Source organism: Ictidomys tridecemlineatus, chromosome 6 (genome assembly GCF_052094955.1).
Source record: "Ictidomys tridecemlineatus isolate mIctTri1 chromosome 6, mIctTri1.hap1, whole genome shotgun sequence".
Classification (NCBI taxonomy): Eukaryota; Metazoa; Chordata; class Mammalia; order Rodentia; family Sciuridae; genus Ictidomys; species Ictidomys tridecemlineatus.
The window spans coordinates 112,539,228-112,558,319 of record NC_135482.1 but is presented as its reverse complement, the minus strand read 5'-3'; the positions used below and the strand labels follow the sequence as shown (position 1 = coordinate 112,558,319).

Here is a 19,092-nt window from a genome sequence, read left to right as displayed (position 1 = left end):
GATAAAATAAAATAGGTAGATAGGTAGATAGATTATCACCTTAAACATAATATCAGTAAAATTAAGAACAGCAAATGCTAGCAAAGATAGAGCAACCAGACTGTTTCTATTTTGTTAGTGGGAATATAAATGCTGGAAAATAGTTTGTAAAATAGTTGCAGTTTCTTAAAGTTAAGCATACTCATACCATATGACTAATTTCCAAGAGAAATGAAACCACATGCTCACACAAACATTTGCGTGGAAATCTCCACAGCAGCTTTATTCATAATTGCACCAGATTAAAACCAAATAAAATGTCCATTAACAACTGAACAGATAAATTGCAGTGTACTTCTCACTGGGTGCAATATAACCCCTCACTCTCCCAAAAAAGAACAACTGATATAAACAGCAATCCAAAAGAACATCACCCAGACATTAGACTGTCTTAAAGGAAAAGAATTAGAGAGCTAGTTAAAATTTAACAAAAGGTGGTAAAAATGAAGATAATGGTAGCCCAAAACAGACGCTTGTATGGGGAGTGTTAAATGCAAAGAGAACTTTCTGCATTCTAGCTCATTTTAAATACCTAAAAAAATAGGTGACTTGAAGTTTAATTTCAAGAAGATCCCAGAAGACAAAAGTATGAAGTGTTAGAATGTTACTGGCACTGAGCACAGTGGCGCAAGCCTGTAATCCCAGAGACTCAGGATGCTAAAGCAGGAAGATTAGAAATTCAGGCCAGCTTCAGCAATTAAGACACTATTCTAAATAAAAAATAAAAAGGGCTGGGATTCAGCTCAGTGGTAGCATATCCCTTGGTTCAACCTTCTCAGTACAAGGGGGGAGAAAACCAAAACTCATGTTTAAGTTTTGTACTGGGGGCGGGACCTCTAAAAATAAAAGAAAAAAAAAAAACAGGTGTCATGATGGTGTATACCTGTAATCCCAGCAGTTTAGGAAGCCGAGGCAGGAGGATCACAAGTTGATAGCCAGCCTCAGCAAACTTAATGTGGCCCTAGGCAACTCAATGAGACCCTGTCTCTCAATAAAATTTTAAAAAGGGCTGGGGATGCAGCTCAGAGGTTAAGTATACCCCTGGATTCAATCCCCAGTACCAAAGAAAGAAAGAAGGAAAAAAAAAAAAAAGGAAGGGAGGGAAGGAGGGAGAGAGGGAGGGAACAAACAAGTGATACCTTATTTGGCCCTGGACCACCAGCAGCTGCATTACCCACAACTTATAAAACATGCATATATGGTGATGGGTCCAGCAATGTTTTAACATGATGATATGGGTAAGAGATGATATGAATGTTCCCTATATTCCAAGAATACTCCCTTTAAATGCCAACACTTGAGCTCTTCCATTAATGTTACTCTTTCTCTGCTTAGCAGGTATAGTCACTGCTCTGGACTGTGTTAACCATCACATTGATTATCTTCCTAGATTTTCCAAATATATGTAATCCTCATTTGCTTTTCCTTATTTCACATTTACAAAAAACAAATCATTGGTATAAATACTTATTTTATTCACTCAACCTCATTTTTGTGGCCTCATTTACCTATGGTAGTGTACACAGCTATAAGAAGGCTGTCCTTGGCTCTGAGGTGCCAGTATAGTCAAGTGTGTGAACTTTCCCAGAATGGGTCTGAACCCACCAAAACAAGGAGAGTCCTTTTTTTTTTTTTAATTTTATTTATTTATTTTTAGTTTTCGGCGGACACAACATCTTTGTTTGTATGTGGTGCTGAGGTTCCAACCTGGGCATCACGCATGCCAGGCGAGCACGCTACCGCTTGAGCCACATCCCCAGCCCCAAGGAGAGTCTTTAGACATCCTGAGAGTGACAATCACAGGAGTCATGTCCTACTGCTTAAAGGTAGGTCCTGCCATACTCAAGGAGAGGATAGGCATAGAGATCCTCTTCAAACCACAACCATTAAAATACCACTTGAGTAGCTTTGTTTTGTTTTTCTTTAGATTTGTTTGGAGGAGGGTTTATGAGGGCAGTGGGTGGCTATGAATCAAACCCAGGACCTTGCAAATGCTAGGCAAACACTCTACCACTGAGTCACATCCCCACAACACTTTTAACCAGAAAATGAACACATACTTTTCAACTCAGATTTTATTCTGAATGTCTCTACAGTACCACAGATTCCTAAATAAAACAAATACAATCCAGTTAAATCAAAGTTTTCTTACTGAATCCTACTGTAGTATTCAGAAAATGTTTAGATGTATGTGAGACTCAACAGAGTACAATGGAAGACAAGAAACAGGAGTCAGATGACTTGGATTCTTGTGCCAGTTTTGTTTCCCTTAGTTTCCTTGGGTAAAAAATTAACTTATACTAGATGACAGTGAAGGTTCCTTTCATGTCAAAGATGCTAACTCTGACCTGCAGATTAATTCAAAAGGAGAAAACCACTTTACACCAGAGGTCCCTGAATATAATTGAGGGGAGTCCATGAATTTGGCAGGGAAATATTATTTTCTTACTTTCATAAAGCTACACATGATGTTCACATTTCTTTCAATTATGAATGCAGGAAACAACCCAGAGTAATTTTATTAGTACCTATGTATTTTGCACCAGGAGATACCGATACCATATTATAGATACTGTAGATATTCAAAGTATCATTTATGCTCAATACTCAAAGATAGTAATCTTGAGAAATTGTAGATGTTCTGCCAGAGTATGTAATTTTTTTAAAAAAATATTTTTAGTTGTTGATGGACCTTTATTCATTTATTAATTTATATGTGGTGCTGAAAAATCAAACCCAGCTCTTCATAAATGCCAGGGCAAGTGTTCTACCACTGAGCCACAAACTCAGCCCCAGAGTATGTAATTTAATCAATTAAGTAACTCTTCACAATGTCAAAACTTTTATTCTGTAATACTCCATTATTTTACTGTGTAACAGTGTTCTACTGTAATTCTAATTTTGTGATTTCAAAACATTATTTTTAGATGGGTTTCATCAATTTCATTAGAGTGCCAAAGAAGAACAAATCATTAAAAAGAGCTAAAACACTCTTGTCTTCAAGGAAAATCTTTTGGTATTCTTTCTAGAACATGTGAGTTGTGGTTAAGGGCTAAAGGTCTACGGACCAAATCTACCTTACTGTTAATTAAAGGCTATGCAACTGTAAGCAATTAATCTCACAATAAGTCTTTATTGGGTAGATGAGGGAGAACTTTCTATTATGAGCTTGCTATATGGATTAAAAGAGAGTTCCTGAAAATCCTTCAGAGCAAGGCCCTTACACAGCATCATGTTGTTCTCTAAAAAGCAAAAATCCCAGTTTGGAAAGATCAGTTAAAATAGGGGTTCCATATTCCAGTTTCAAGATTAGATTGAGTTAATGAAAACAGAATAATAACCCATTTAATTTCACAAAAAATAGAGGCCTACCAACTGACCTGGGGATCAAAATTTGGCCTGATATCTGTTTTTTTAAAAACAGCTTGTGAAGAATAGTTTTTGTTATTTTTAATGGTTGAGGGGGGAAAATTCCGAAGAAACACAGGATTTTTTAATTCTTATGTGGTGCTGAGTTTTGAATGGAGTGCCTCACATGTGCTAGGCAAGAGCTCTACCACTTAGCTAGAGCTTCAGTGTCGCTTATCAGTCAAAATAGTTGTTTCATACTATAATGACAGAGATAAGCAGCTGTGACACATCATATGACTCACACAGAAAAGGTTTCCTGGCACACTCTGAAACCTGCAAACTGTGATTACAATTCATGTATAAGGCTCTGGAGTCAACATCTCCAGAACCAAAAATATAAAATAAAAGTGCAAATTACAAAGGCTAAAGAAACTTGGAATCAATGCCTACTTTATATTCTGCCTTGGTAGAAACTAATGCCAGTTTCTAAACATTATAAAGTATACTTTATCAAGAATGTTCTAAGGTATTCTGTACTCCTGAATTAGATACTTTTATCCTCATTGTAACTTTTTCTGGGCATTGTTATAATCCCTTTTACATATGAGACAAGTTATATACAAAGAGATTAAAAAACTTACTTAGCTCCCTGTTTATAGGTTAACTTCTACCGCCAAAAAAGCAAGCATTCATTTATCCAAATTCTCTTTCTTTAGAATGAGATGAAAGTAAACTTCAGAGAATACTACATATGTATGCATTCACTAATTACACTTGAGTCACCAAGGGTGAAGCAAAATAACTATCACTTTAGGTTATTCTCTTCAGTGGAAAGAGTAAAATCTATAGAAATGTTCTTTATTCTGGAGGTTCCCATTACACAGATATATTTAGCTTGTGAAAATTCACTGAGCTGTATAATTTAAAAATATGTGCTCTTCTGTGCATATATTATTCGTCAATAAGTTTTGAGGAGTATGGCACCTTGATCACAGCCTTGTGAAACACATGCAGCTGTCAGGGCCCCAGATTACTTACCCATAAAAACGGAGACAATAAATTTCTGTGTCAAGTTGCCAAGTTTCTAATTTGTTGTTGTTTTCTTTATATTGGGGGGGGGTTCCAATTTAACTCAAATCCTGGTTTAAACTTTTGTTATTTTTAGATACCCATGAAAGTATATTTTGAGATATTATGAAAACGTGGAGTTTTAGAATAATTTGTTACATACACTAAAAGTCAGTAACCAGGGGCTGAGGTTGTGGCTCAGTGGTAGAACACTTGCCTAGCATGTGAGAGGCACTGGGTTCGATCCTCAGCACCCCATATAAATAAATAAAAGAATGATTCATTGACAACTTAAAAATTACTTTTTAAAAAAAGTCAGTAATCAAACAAAAGTAGATAACTAATACAGCACAAAACACACATGAGGATTAACACTGCAAAGGACAGACAGGGGGGGAAAAATCAACAAGATAAATAAACAAACAAACAAATAAATAAATAAATAAATAAGGTTAGCAAGTGATATATAGCACATTCTACATTTCAAAATGTCAATGTGATTGTACTCATATTTCCTCCCACTCCTGGTACTGGGGGCTGAACCCAAGGGAACCATGCCGTTGAGCTATATCCCTTGCCCCATATATATATATATATTTTATTTTGAGGCAAGGTCTTGTTAAGTTGCAAAGGCTAGCCATGAACTTGTGGTCCTCCTGCCTAAGTCTCCCGGGAAGCTTAGATTATATTCCATCATGCCCAGTTTGTGTATATATATATGTTTAGAGAGAGAGAGAATTTAAAAAAAATTTTTTTTGTTTGTTTTCAGGCAGACACAACATCTTTGTTTGTATGTGGTGCTGAGGATCGAACCTGGGCCGCATGCATGCCAGGCGAGCACGCTACAGCTTGAGCCACATCCCCAGCCCAGATTATATTTTTTTAAACATTTTTTTGGTTGTCAATGGATTTTTTTCTGTTTATTTATATGTGGTGCTGAGAACTGAACCCAGTGCCTCATGTTAGGCAAGCACTCTATCACTGAGCCACTATCCCAGTCCCGGTTATACTCTTAATGGCAACAATTAGTTAAAATAGCCAAGACGGTGTCAGTCATAAATTAATAAAGCTGTGACTTTTTACTGAGTGATATTAAAGGCTTGAATAAAAAACCAATGTTGCTGGGCAAAGAGGCGCATGCTTGTAATCCCAGCCAAGGCAGGAGGGTCTAGAGTTCAAAGCCAGCCTCAGCAAAAGCAAGGTGCTAAGCAACTCGGTGAGACTCTGTCTCTGAATAAAATACAAAAAAAGTTTGGGAATGTAGCTCAGCGATGTAGTGCTCAATCCCTAGTACCAAAAAAACCCCCCCACAATCTCAATATTGTAAAGATGCCATATTGCCCAAATTTCCTCATAGGCTTATTAAATTTTAATCAGAATAAGAGGATTACAGCATTTCTTATAGAACATGACAAAAATTGTGTAATCTTTATCTGGAAAAACTACCAAGAAGGATTAGGTAAAACCAATTTTAAACAAAAGCACAATTAGAGAGATCAGCCCCATCATGAAGACTATACCATAAGAGCCTGTATGGGAAGGCACAGAGAACTTTCTCACACCGGGTTTTATGTTCTGAAGATACACCATATTTTGCTAAACCTTTATCCCAGTAATTGTGTAATCTGCAATTATATAATAATTTCTGTAATTATTAGTGGAATATCCACCCCTACCGCAGCACAAAAATGTAAGCTTCAAGAAAGTGTTTTCCAGGACCCACTGGCAGGCATACAGATAGTGAGCCATGTCCAGAGGTAATGAGTATTATGCAATCAGATACTCTCACACACACTGACGGCTCAAGGATGAAAAGAACTATCACTGTGTTGGGCAGCCTGGCAATTAGTTACAAAATCTTAAGTGGGCATTTCTTCTGAGTGACTATACACTTTCAGAAACTTATATTGAGGAGATAAGTTGTTTTACCTAATAGATTTTATATAAGGCTACTCATTATAATGTGTTTTCCACAATTAAAAGCTAGACCTAATATGTCTACTTACAGGTTGGATCTGACAATGACATTTAGAGAAAAGTTGTTTATATAAAAAGTGGTTGCTACAGTGAAAGAAATTCCAGCAAAGAAACTGATTTATACACAGAGTATGAATACAGCTACATTTTAAAGACAATCAGAAACTCCCAAATCTTTGCCCTAAATAGAAAATGGAAGAATACACTATAATATACTTTATCTATCTTACTTTAATTAGTATTTATAAATACAACCTAAGTCTTCCAGGGGGTAAAGTTGTTATATTTATGAATCCAGGAAGCAGTAACTCTGGTAAGGAGTACTGAGAAAAATGACATTTCGTCTATCTCTTTCTCACCTTGTGAGAAATCTATTGCAGATTAACATAATTAACATAGATTCCCAGCCTTAACAGGTTACATTCATTACAGCAAAAATATCTGAGATATCATCTTTGACAGTATGAAAAATACCAGCCATTAACAATCCCTAAATGACAACAGAGAGCCAAGAGATTGGGAAATCCACTGGGCCTAGCCTTTTTTAAAATAAGTTTGTCCTATAGTTCTGTGTAGAAATGTAGCAAAAAGTGCAACTGTTGGGATCAAAACAAAGGGATAATCCCTACAGCTGTAGCTAGCCAGGAGGCTGAGGCAGAAGATCACATGAGTCCAAGGGTTCTAGACCAGCCAAAGCGTAAGCCCCCAGACCCCCTTCTCAAAAGCAAAACAAAATAGGATGGCTCTTAATATAGGAAGCTCCTATATTTTATCTGTGTAGGCAGATAAAATATGTTCCAAATCTTTATACATTTTGAAGGCACTGGAGTGCTGTTTACTTGGCAGCATAAGCGTAAGGGAGCTCAGAGGTCAAGTAAATTACACTACTACCATCAGTTATGTGAACAACAGAAGAAATATAAACAACAGAAATGTTGTAAAACTTAATTTTAATTTGTTAGGCAATGTTTTACCATTATTACAAGCCAAAATCAGAATAAGGTAAATACAACAGAAAGAAATTCTACACTCAAGTATGTTAGATGGTTTAACCATGTGTAAAAGATGAGTAAAAGTAAGATAAAACTAGAATTCATCTGTACATACTAAAGCCTACACTGTTATATACTAGCTAATGATGGATTCTGGTTTGTTATAGGAGAAAGGAAACATCAAAGACTTATTAATTAGTTCCCTCTTCAAGAAATAATTAGTAAGACCAGGATTACTTACGTGATATCCCTGCGTTGATAGCAGCCCTGAAGCAGACAGGCAATCAGGTCACTGATAAACTCCACGTCATCTCTGTGAAGGGCTGCCTCTAACTCCTGAAGAAAAGGGGGGAGGGGGAAAGAGATATCAAATACAGAGATCAAAATCCACCTGCCCCTTCCTACCACCCACATCACAGATCCCAATCAACAGAATGGTCAATGGAGCAATAAGGCTTGCTATAAATCAATTCTGCCCTTCTTTCCATATTACTACTAAAAGAGCAAAGGGAGTTTTAGCTTTCTGGTTTCCCATGGGAGTTATTTCTCTCACTGATCCTTACCAGGTTCCATTCCTTTATCTGTGTACTGGAAGAAATATGCATACTTCGTTTTTACTTTTTATTTATTTTTATGTGGTGCTAGGCAAGCGTTCTATCACTGAGCTACAACTGCAGCCCCTGCACACTTTGGATCATGTAATTGATTACAAAGTATTCCTCATTTACTTAACAGTTTTAATAGATAAACTACTTGCAACAACTTTAAAGAACCACGGTATTTACAGGAAAGGGGCCAGGGGGAAGGGAGGAGGAGAAAGAAAGGAAAAATATAGGAGAATGACACTGATTAAATTATATTATTACATCAACTGCATGTATAAATGTCACAATGAATTCCACTGTTATGTATAATTATAATGCACCAATAAAAATATGGGGGAAAGAAAGAACCACTGTATTTTGAACTAAACAGCACTGGGAGGAAGCAATATGACAATTTTTATTGTGAGTACACTTATACCTACATGAGATTGCTAGAACCAAGATTAATCTTACATCATCTGGAGAAAAACGAGGTAATGTCTGTTGATGGTCTAATGCTAGGTAAGATGTAGTTGCTTTCCTTGGGTTCAGGTTGATACTCTTGAAGACTTGGCTATCTCAGCACAGTAGTATAAATAAGATTAGTTAAAAGGGCCACTGGACAAAAAGTAACAGTGGGAATCTTAAGGGCTTCTATTTCTCATCAGCCTCCCCAAATACACATTTTCTGAGGGGACGTAATACATTGTAAGTCACCTTAGAACATATACAACTGCATTCTTTCAACCAGGATGCACTCCACCTTCCTCATACAACCATTTCATAGGAAGTCTGCATATAGCTGACTAGGTCATAACCAGATCTATAATCCACAGAAAAACCAAACTTTCAATAATGTTATTAATGGTTCTGAAAGTATGGAATACAACTTCTGATATAAACACCAATTATATGATACTGAATTAAAGACAATAATCTGTTTCTAGTATCAAAATAAAAGTTCTTAATTTACTGAATTATTCCATTTGTTAATTTTTCTTTAAAAAAATCCCTCAAGTTTAGAAATCCTCATTCCAAAAACTTCACAGCATAAAACAATTGCTAAGTGTACTAACTGACACAGGCTATAAAATACTTCAAGTGTAAAGGAAGATGCCCTGCACTGCCTTGACAGCTTATGTAGATGCTACTCAAAATACAAAGACAGGGCCAGGGATCTAGCTTCACTGGCAAACTGCTTGCTAGCATGGCTTTCTTCTCTAGCACTGCAAAAACAAAACAAACAATGAATGAAACCCCCCACCCCACACACACCCAAAGATAAGGTTCACCAAGCTGAAAAGATTTTGCTTGTCTTAAATATAAACTTGGAAATTGCTAGCACATTTATGGCAATGGTTCTTTTCTACATTCGAATTAGTGGTAATCCAGATAAATAAGAAATCCTGGGGCTGGGGATATAGCTCAGTTTGTAGAGTGCTTGCCTCTACAATCCCCAGCACTATGCCCCAAAAAGAAAGAAATCCTACCAACAAAAGATAACAAGCATCTAAGCTATAATTAGTCAGAATTAACTATTTACTGGGGCCCCACCCAGTTTACATAGGAAAGATAAAGTGAGAGATCCAGTGATACAAAAAATAAAAACAAAGTCATTATACTATGAGGTACAGAAAAGGTGCCATGGGTGCTAGAGAGCTGAGAAGAAGAAAACTGGTTCTAGTTGAGGGGAGCCTGAGCAATCTCATGAAGATGGAGTGACTTGAGGTGGGAAAACTGTGACACAATGTTGAGACTGAACAAATCAGAGGAAGGGAAGGACAGGATAGAAGGCACCAGGAGGGTGTTAGGTTTGGCTTAACTATTCCATAGGTCATGTGAAAGGGAAGTAATGCAAGCAAGGCGGACAGAGGATACTGAGTAGTGGGCTAATGGATTTGGCCTTTCTTTGGAAGACAATGGAAACTCACTAGCTGATTTTTATAGAGGAGAGACACAGGGAGACTAATTTAGCTGAAGTGTACACAAGATGAATTCCAGCAGCAGCTAGTGGGAGGGGAGATGTCAGCACAGGCAACAGTTCAGGAAAAATCTTCTGAAGGACTCACTGAACAAGAAAACAAGCACGAGGGAGAAACAGGCAATCAAAATCCGAGAGAAATAAATGAGACCAAGGCAAGGGAAGACTCAAACAGCTCATATTTTCAGTTTGGTCACTGGGCAAGACTCCAAAGTAAACAGCAATTATAACAGAAGCTAAGTCCTTGAAGCAAAAAGCTCCAGGCCACCCTGTTTGACAGGTAAGTCAGAATGCAGGAGCTGAAAGGTAAATTACAGATCATATTTCATCTCTCTCAATTTAAAGATAAAGAAATGAGGTCCAGAAAGGTTAACTGACTTGCCCAAGGGCAGTCAGCAAATCAGTGACAGAGTCAAAGTCAGGTCACCCAGGAGCCAGGTCACTGGGTGCCTTGTTCCTCCCACAAAAAGCTGGTTCCCACTGAATAACATTCTCTCTTCTAGAAAAGCCTGATGGCTTCAAAAATTACACTAATCCCTGCAGACACAAACTCTGCTAAGTCTTCACATTTACCTTTCTCTTACCTAGAAATCCCTTCCCTGTGCCAAACCATACTGTGGTCCTTCACATGGAAGACTTTTAATTTACAACATCTTCCAAGCTGAGTTCCACTTTGCTGTTTTTTCAGCCATGATGCTATCACTGAAGTATCTACATACAGTTACACACTGCTTTATGGGTCCCTGTCCCAGACCTTTCTCCACCAGGATGAATTAAAAGAACAATATGATTCTTGAATGAAGGTGTTGTGGGTGGCACTGATATCAAATTAAATGATAAAGAAGGCCACACTGGGAGGGCATTACTGATTGACACTTAGAAATCACTTCTGTTCTGTGGTAAGCAATTAAGAACACAAATTCTATAAAACAATCAATACAGAGTAGAATGCAAAAATCTACATTACATTTTTTAGCTGAAGTGAGATTTCTAAGAAATCTAAATCCCTTTCTCTTCCATCTCTGACTTCTGCCTATAGATATCCTCTTCTGGCTACCTCTCCCCAGCACTGTCACTGTTATCAGAAGTAGAGTCTAATTGGAATATTGTCTTCTGTCTTCACAAGCTGCTTATGGGAAAGCCCTGTTTGTGTCTCTGTGGTCCTATGCATAACACAGAATTTAGCAAACAGTATGAAGTATATGGGAAATAATTCACCCAAAACATATAGCTCACTCACTATATTCTGAACACTAGGAATATGAAGGTGAATAAGAGGAAAGAGGGAGACAGAAGGAGGATTGGAGAAAAGAAGAAAGAAAAAGAAAAAATTCCAAGTGTGTGTAAGGCAGAAACAACAAAAAAAGTGCCAAAATATAAGCCCAGAATGGGAAAATTCCACCCCCCCTCTTTTTGTGTTCACTGCTGTCTCCTCAGCAGCTAAAATAGTACCTCATGGTAGCTATTTCTTGGCTGGATAAATAGCAAATAATTATAAGACACTATGATAAATACTATATTAAATATACCAAGTGATATGGAGACAAAGAGGAAAATGCAGGGTGAGTCTTTGCCTGAGAGGTTAAAACTGGCACAGAACCCTTAAGGGAAGAGTAACAGGTAGTGAGAAAGAGCTGGTAAGAGTTCACGGCATGAGTGGGAAGTACCAATTACTTCCCAAAGTGCAGATGGTGCCAAGAGTGTTTGATGAAGATGGCTATTCCTTGAAAACCACAGCAGAGCGTGGACTTTACTCCTCTATGCAACCGAGCGTGAAGGGGGAGAGTGACATGACCAGGTTTCTCTCTGTCTCAGAATAGTAGTCTGAGAACAGTGCGCAGGAATGACCAGGAAGAATACTGGAGGTGGGCACCATGTGGCAGCAACACTAACACATGGAAGAACCTCAGGCCCCACAACTGACTTATGCAAATTGGAACCAGTTAACAAGACTCCCATGATTCCTACGCATAAATAATTTGGAAGGTGCATCTACAGGATATGCCATTCATTTGGAAGATAATAGGTCAGAGTCAGCTAGCTGTAAAGCAGCTGTGAGAACAGAGAAAGACATGAAGATATGTGAAGTCTGGTTTTTAATGAACAAAAGAAACATAATACCAACAGAAATGGAAAAAAAAACAGAGCTTCAGAATGTTATAGGTAAATAAAATGTACTGAAATGAGATAATCTGCAAATCAACTTAATTTCTACAATAAAGACTCTGAATTAAATCTTTACATTGTAACTCCCAACATAAGCAAACGCCCCTTGTTTTCCTAAAAATGTTACAGTATTTTATGATTATGTCATGCAGAGGAGTTCAGTTATGGAAATCCGTAGAATTCAGAGTTCATGCCTCTAGCTCTAAATCCTGTTGAGATGTATTAACACAATGTGCCAGGTGTAGTGGTGCATACCTATAATCCCAGCATTTTGGGAGGCTGAGGCAGGAGAATCTCGAATTTAAAGACAGCTTCAGCAGTTTAGCAAGACCCTAATACATTGTCCAAAAAAATAAAATAAAAAGGGCTGGGGATGTGGCTCAGTGGTTAAGCACCCCCTGGAGGTATATAGGTAAACCACTCAACAATCTACTTTAAACACAAGATTAGAGGGGGAAGGAAGAGAAGAAAGTGGGTAGTACTAAGGATTGAAATAGAGAAAACTATGTTTCGTTCATTTTTTGAATGTGTCAAAATGAGTCCCACTAATTGATTATGATTATAACGCATTTAAAAAACACAAGATTAATTGTCATTGGTGGGAAGAGTGGGTCACGTCCACCTTAAAAAACTAAGTCACCAGCCACGGTGGTACATGAATGCCTGTGACTTTGAAGGCTGAAGCAACAGGATCACAAACCCAAAAGTCATCCTCAGCAACTTATCAAGAAAGACATAGTCTCAAAACAAAAAGAAAACAACAACAAAAACCCCCCAGGATCTCTGGGCTCAATCCCTAAAACTAAAAGAATAATGTCTTTCTAACCATAAATCTATTTAGAATTCAGTGATAATATAGATTCACATAAAATTCTGGTGAGAATGCTCTACAAATAGTATCAACTACATATGTCCTTTCATTACTGTCCCCCCTCCAAGAGTTCCCAAATAGAATTTCAGACTATTAGAGCTAATGAGGACCTTCAATAACAAGACAAAAACTAAGATTTATAAAAGTTAAGAGTTTCAGGGCTAAAAGGTAAACCGTGTTTAAAACCAAATTTTATTTAAATATAAATTATGGACTTTGAAACTCAAAATCAAGAACAGCTTGCTAACCTTACACAATAGAAATCAAAGTTAGTAAATCAAATGCAATTAAACTGTTTCTTTCCAAGTCTAAAAACTGTTTATCTTAAAGTATATGCCCACAGAAGTACAGAATATAATACTGGTAATCAGAGGTGTGGGGAAGGTTGGTCACTGGGTACCAAGTTAGATAAAAGGAACAAGTTCAGGTGTTCTATTGTAAGCAGGGTTAACTACAGTTAACAATAACTGGTATTTCAAAATAGCCAGTAGACTCACTGCAGTGTAGCTCAATATTAGAGCACACACTTTTAACATGTGCAAAGGGTTCAATTTCCTGCATGGGGTGGCAAATTTATAGTCTTAGCTTAAAAGCTAACACAGCCCATGTGAAGTGGAGCATGCCTATAATCCCAGCATCTCAGGAGGCTGAGGCAAAAGAATTGCAAGTTCAAAGCCAGTCTCAGCACCGGTGAGGCACTAAGTTACTCAGTGTTGGGGGTGTGGATCAGTGGTTGAATGTCCCTGACTTCAATTCCACAGTACCAAAAACAAAAACCAAAAAGGCTAACACAGCAGTCAGAGAAACAATATTTTAACAATTGGATTCTGAGTATTTTACACAAACAATAAATATCTGAGATGATGGATATGCTGATTAACAGATTTTGATCATATACAACATATACACATGTATCTAAATATCACATTGTGGGCTAGGGTTGTGGCTCGGTGGAAGTGTGCTTGCCATGCATGTGTGGGGCACTGGGTTTGATACTAAGCACCACATAAATAAACGTGCTGTGTCCATCTACAACTAAAAAAATTGTTTTAATAGCCACACTGTATCGTCTAAATCAGTATATTATAAGCCGAAAACAATAAGGGGTTGGGGGTTCAGCTCAGTGGTAGAGTGCTTGCCTACCATGTATGTGCAAGGCCCTGAGTTTGATCCCTAGAACCACAGAAAAATAAATTAATTAAAAATAAAACTTTTAAAAATATATGCTCATTGGTTGAATTAATAATTTGTACATCAAATCTTCATTTATTTGTTAGATCTGAGGTAGTTTTTTAAGTTGTATCTGGATTTTTAAAAAATTCTATAAGCAGTGGGAGAGAGGAGACTGGGTGACAGAAAAGCACGAAAGAGCTAAACTAGTGACATTATAATTGCTATTTAGAAACAGTTCACAGATAATTATTTTTTATATTACTTTTTAAAATACTTTCTAGTTGTCAATGGACCTTTATTTTATTTATGTATACTCTGTGCTGAGAATCGAACCCAGTGCCTCACACATGCTAGGCAAGTGTTCTACAACTGAGCCACAACCCCAGCCCAATTTTATTACTTTTAAATGAATAAAACAAAACACTTGAGACCAATGATGAAAACTGTCCACCAAGGATTATGATTAATAAAATCTGTTAGCCTGAGATATAAAACATAAAAGAGAAGGAAAAATATGTTTTACCATGTTTTCTGCCTGTCTTAGTAACCAGGCTTCACTGCCAATTCTACTTTTCTTGGTATTATTAGGAAAAACTGGGGGCGAACATCCCAAGCTCAGTAAGAAATACCTTGTTGTCCAACCCTAACTGTAGAAGGTAAGTTAAATGGGTATGGTAACAGATTTTTCCCCAGTAAACCTAGGTTTGCTTTATCAAGCAAAACCATGACCTAGTAAGTTAGCAAATGGGCAAAGTTATTATAAGTGTACAGTAAAAAATGCTGGAGAAGCCTGGGGCTGTGGCTCAGTGGTAGCGCACTTGCCTGGCATGTGTAAGGCACTGGATTCAATTCTCAGCACCTCATATAAATAAATAAAATACAGGTAAAGGACTATCAACAACTTAAAAGTTAAAAAAAAATGCTGGAGAACTGAACAGGCCTAAATTGTCTCTCAAATGACCTCAAAATTGAGAGGCATTCTTGATATTCCAACCCCTTTCCCCTGCCTACCATTTACCTACTCTACCATCCCTGGGACACGCTAACTCATAAAGTCGGTTTAAAAAAAAAATGTTTGAGTTTTAAAGCCCCCCACCCCCCAAAAAAAAAAACTGGGGCTCGAACACAGAAGCATTCTACCACTAAGCTACACCCTCGGCCCTATTTATTTTGAGACAGGATCATAGTAAAATGTGATCCTCCTGCCTCAGCCTCCCAAGTTGCTGAGACTGCATGTGTGAACCACTGTGCCTGGCTCAAAATTCACTTTAAAGTATAACTCTATATGATATTTTAACATATTATAAGCTATGTGGAAAAGCCCACCAAAAAATATACAAGCCCAAGCTAACTTCTGATGTGTCAGTGAAAGTTTCCTCTCTAGCTAGAACTCATCAGAATCTAAAACTCAGAATCATTATAACTTATTATAACCCAGAGCAGGTAATGAAGCTCAAACAGCTAAGCTGCTTCTCTTTTCTCCTTAGTTAACTGTATCTGTATGTACCAAATGGGTGAGCAAAGTTATAGTAATAATGCAAGCCTGTTAAGTTTTTTCCACCCTGCGGTGAAATATCCAATAAGAATGTAGTAGGAAAGCAGCAAAGAAATAAAGAAACAGGAAAGCAATTTTCTTCCTTTTTTTTTTAATTTACATTTTTTTTTAGTTGTAGCCGGACACAATACCTTTATTTCACTTATTTATTTATATTTTTTTAAATATATATATTTTTTAGTTTTAGGTGAGCACAATATTTTTATTTTGTTTCTATGTGGTGCTCAGAATCGAACCCAGTGCCTCACGCATGCTAGGCGAGCACGCTACCACTTGAGCCACCATCCCAGCCCCAATTTTCATAGCTGACTAATCAATTAAAATTTCTCGTTCGTTTAATGGACAGTTTCAGAAATCTGACAGCTGAGTACAGTGGCACTTACCTATAATCACAGCAACTTGGGAGGCTGATGCAGGAGGATCACAAGTTTGAGGCTAGCCTGAACAACTTGAGACTACCTCAAAAAATCTTAAAGTGGGGTGGGTCTGGGGATGTATTTCAGTGGTAGAGTGCCCTGGGGTTCAATCTGCATACTGGGAGGGAGGGAGGGAGGGAGGGAGGAAGGAAGGAAGGAAGGAAGGAAGGAAGGAAGGAAGGAAGGAAGGAAGGAAGGAAGGAAGGAAGGAAGGAAGGAAGGAAGGAAGGAGAGAGAGAAATCTAGAGACCTGTTTCACAACTATATGAATATACTACTGAAACCCTACTAAAACTGGCACTATTTAATTCTACACCTGAAAATAGTTAACGGATAAACCATTGTTTATAATTTTTGTTTTATTTTTTCCTCACATTAGAAGCTGTCCATCTGCAATGGTTCCTGGGATGATTAAATGAGGCAATAATATTCCCAGCATACATGGTAAGTTCTGTATTAAATATCAATAACTATTTCATTTTCCTTACAATGATACTTTGTGGGAAAAGAGCAAAGACTAAAAAGATACAAGTGTTCTTTCCCAAATTCACAAGTTTTTGAATAGCAATTCAAATTCTCCTACTGAGTTCATGTGCAAATAAAACTGTCTCCAAAGAACTACTTGGAAATCCAGGTTCTTCAAAGCTTTACTACTTAAGGTTCAACCCAGAGCTTAAGTCTTAGACTAAAGGCAATGAGGGACCCTCCTAAAGATCTCCGCCCCAACCTTTCTTTCTCTTCTCACTTTCTCTCCTCCCCTTTTGTATTTTCCTTTCACTGTGAGCACTGAACTGTGAGCACAGAAATCTGAACTTTGCCAAGATGCTCAGGGACAGAAGAGAAAAGAGAAAGAAAATAGCAGAAAAGGCAGCAGATCAACGAAGAGAAGGGAGACCCTGTTCGCACTGCCTCTCTGCAACTTCAGAGTAGCTGAAAAGGAGTAACAGGATTTGCCCCCTTGCAGCTGGCATCACAGCTCATTAGGGAAAAGCCTGCTAAACGTCCCCCCACCTTCTCCACCCTGGTGAACAAATCTTTGCACTCCTGCATTGGAACTGGGGAAGAGCTCAAACTGAGCAAGGGGACTAGCCCCACCTCTCCTAGGCAATGAGAAGGAGCAGAATAGAGGGCACTTAGCATATATTTTAGAAGTGTTTGCAACTGTTCACTTTCAAAAGTCCTGCCTGCCTAATAAATGAAGATAAATTCCAAGCTAAAGGCAGTCAAATGACACAGGATACTATTAAATTCCTTTAATGTAACCACAGTCACCCACTTCACACATCTTTGCTTGGAAAACAAATCAGGTACTTTCTCTTGTATGTCAATTCCTATTCCCTGAAGAACTTCTTTTTAATTTTTTGCTAAAGGAGATAAAGAGAGAAAAAAATTCTTCACTTCCAATTAAGGATCAAGATCATAGATTTGTACTACTACCATTTAGTCACAGTAATCCCTTTGAATTCATTTAGAGAAGGGGGAAAAACGCTTTTTAAAAAAAGTCATGTTTTTTGTATTTGATTTTGGAAGATTCATAAATTTTCCTAATTTTCACAGAACCAACTCTAATGTAGAATGTGGGTCAAAGATCTAGCTTCTGTGTGGGACCAGAACCACACTTACACAAAGGAGATGAAAAGCAGGTGCCTGTGAAGGGGAATCCCAGCTGCTGTCCAAGTGAGAATGCCTGGAGTGTGGGTTTAGAATGCAGGAAGAAAAAAGCACACTGGCCTCCAGAAGGCACCCCTGAATTTGGCAGCTGATGCTTTCTAACTTGGTATAAATTAATTTAATCCCAAAGGCATGTGCCATGCCAATTTAGACTGTGAAGTATAAATCAGCTGGAGTGGATATAATAGTGAGGGACCTAAAACCAGCTATATAACACTTTCCATTGGCCAAAGGATTTATCCCAGGAGTCTCCAAAGGCTAGCACATTTTGTACTGCTGCTTTGCTGCAACCACACCATTCCTCTCAACATCTCATGAAACAGCTGTGAGCTATGACACTGACTATGATGCTGTGCAATAACAAAGGGAACCAGATTAGCTCTTTCCCTCAATCTGACCACAACTCTACAATGTCAGGTTAATTGGAAAATACTAGTTAAACTATCTCCAAACGGTTAAAAAAAAAAAAAATTCAGAAGCTGCATGGATCTTGTCCCACAAGAAAATACCCATGAAACAAACATTTCCTAAGCACCAAAAAAGTTGGAAAGCTTCCTACTTACACTGGACAGGCATGGCCATGCAGAGAAGAAACCTGGAAAGACAGGTTGTTCCTGACAGACCATACACAACCTCAGCTATGAGGTCAGGTCATCTAGATTTCATCACTGGGGTCAAGATTTTCCAATTAGGGCATGTGTTCCCTGGGTTCCAGAGTGTGAGCAGGGGCACACAGAAGATCACAGGGCAAAATTGGCACGGCTTCTGGAGAGTCAGTTTTGCCTTTTTTGTTTTTATTATTGGTACTTATTCTTGGGGAGGGTATTTTGAATTAAATATTTGTATGAATTTTAAAGATAAAGCAGGAGGCTTTAGAGCACTTATGTTAAGAATTACCCAAAAAAAACACCAGGCTTCAAACATTATACCATAATCACTCTGCCACAATATGCTTGTTACTGGATTACTTGGAAATGGTTCTAGGTACTGAAGAGCCACTGGAGACTTCTGGAAAAAAGAATCAATCCAACCTGAAAGGTTAACCTGCAGAACACATTGTCAGGGAGAAAAATAAGATGGTAAGATCCCTAATCTAGTCCTGGGAAAAAGTGAAGTTAATGCTAGACAGATGACAGTGGAAATAGGAAGCATGATATACAAGAAAAAGACTTTAAAAGCAGAGCCAATAGGATTTTACGACTAACAGGAGATGGAATAAAAAGGACAAGACAACTAGACAATTTTTAA

The 19,092-nt window shown here is 37.8% G+C and overlaps 1 protein-coding gene across 3 annotated transcripts in view; it reads right to left on the bottom strand.

The window, feature by feature from the left end:
* Cecr2 (CECR2 histone acetyl-lysine reader) overlaps positions 1–19,092 on the bottom strand; it is a 163,052-nt gene that overhangs the window by 53,530 nt on the left and 90,430 nt on the right. For 2 of the 3 annotated variants that reach the window (XM_078015543.1, XM_078015544.1), the window contains exon 2: positions 7,669–7,763. In XM_078015543.1, coding sequence (XP_077871669.1) covers positions 7,669–7,763 — 95 coding nt within the window. Of the gene's footprint in view, positions 1–7,668; positions 7,764–8,485; positions 8,506–19,092 lie in introns of those variants that run through there. The other variant, XM_078015545.1, reaches the window with a different exon arrangement.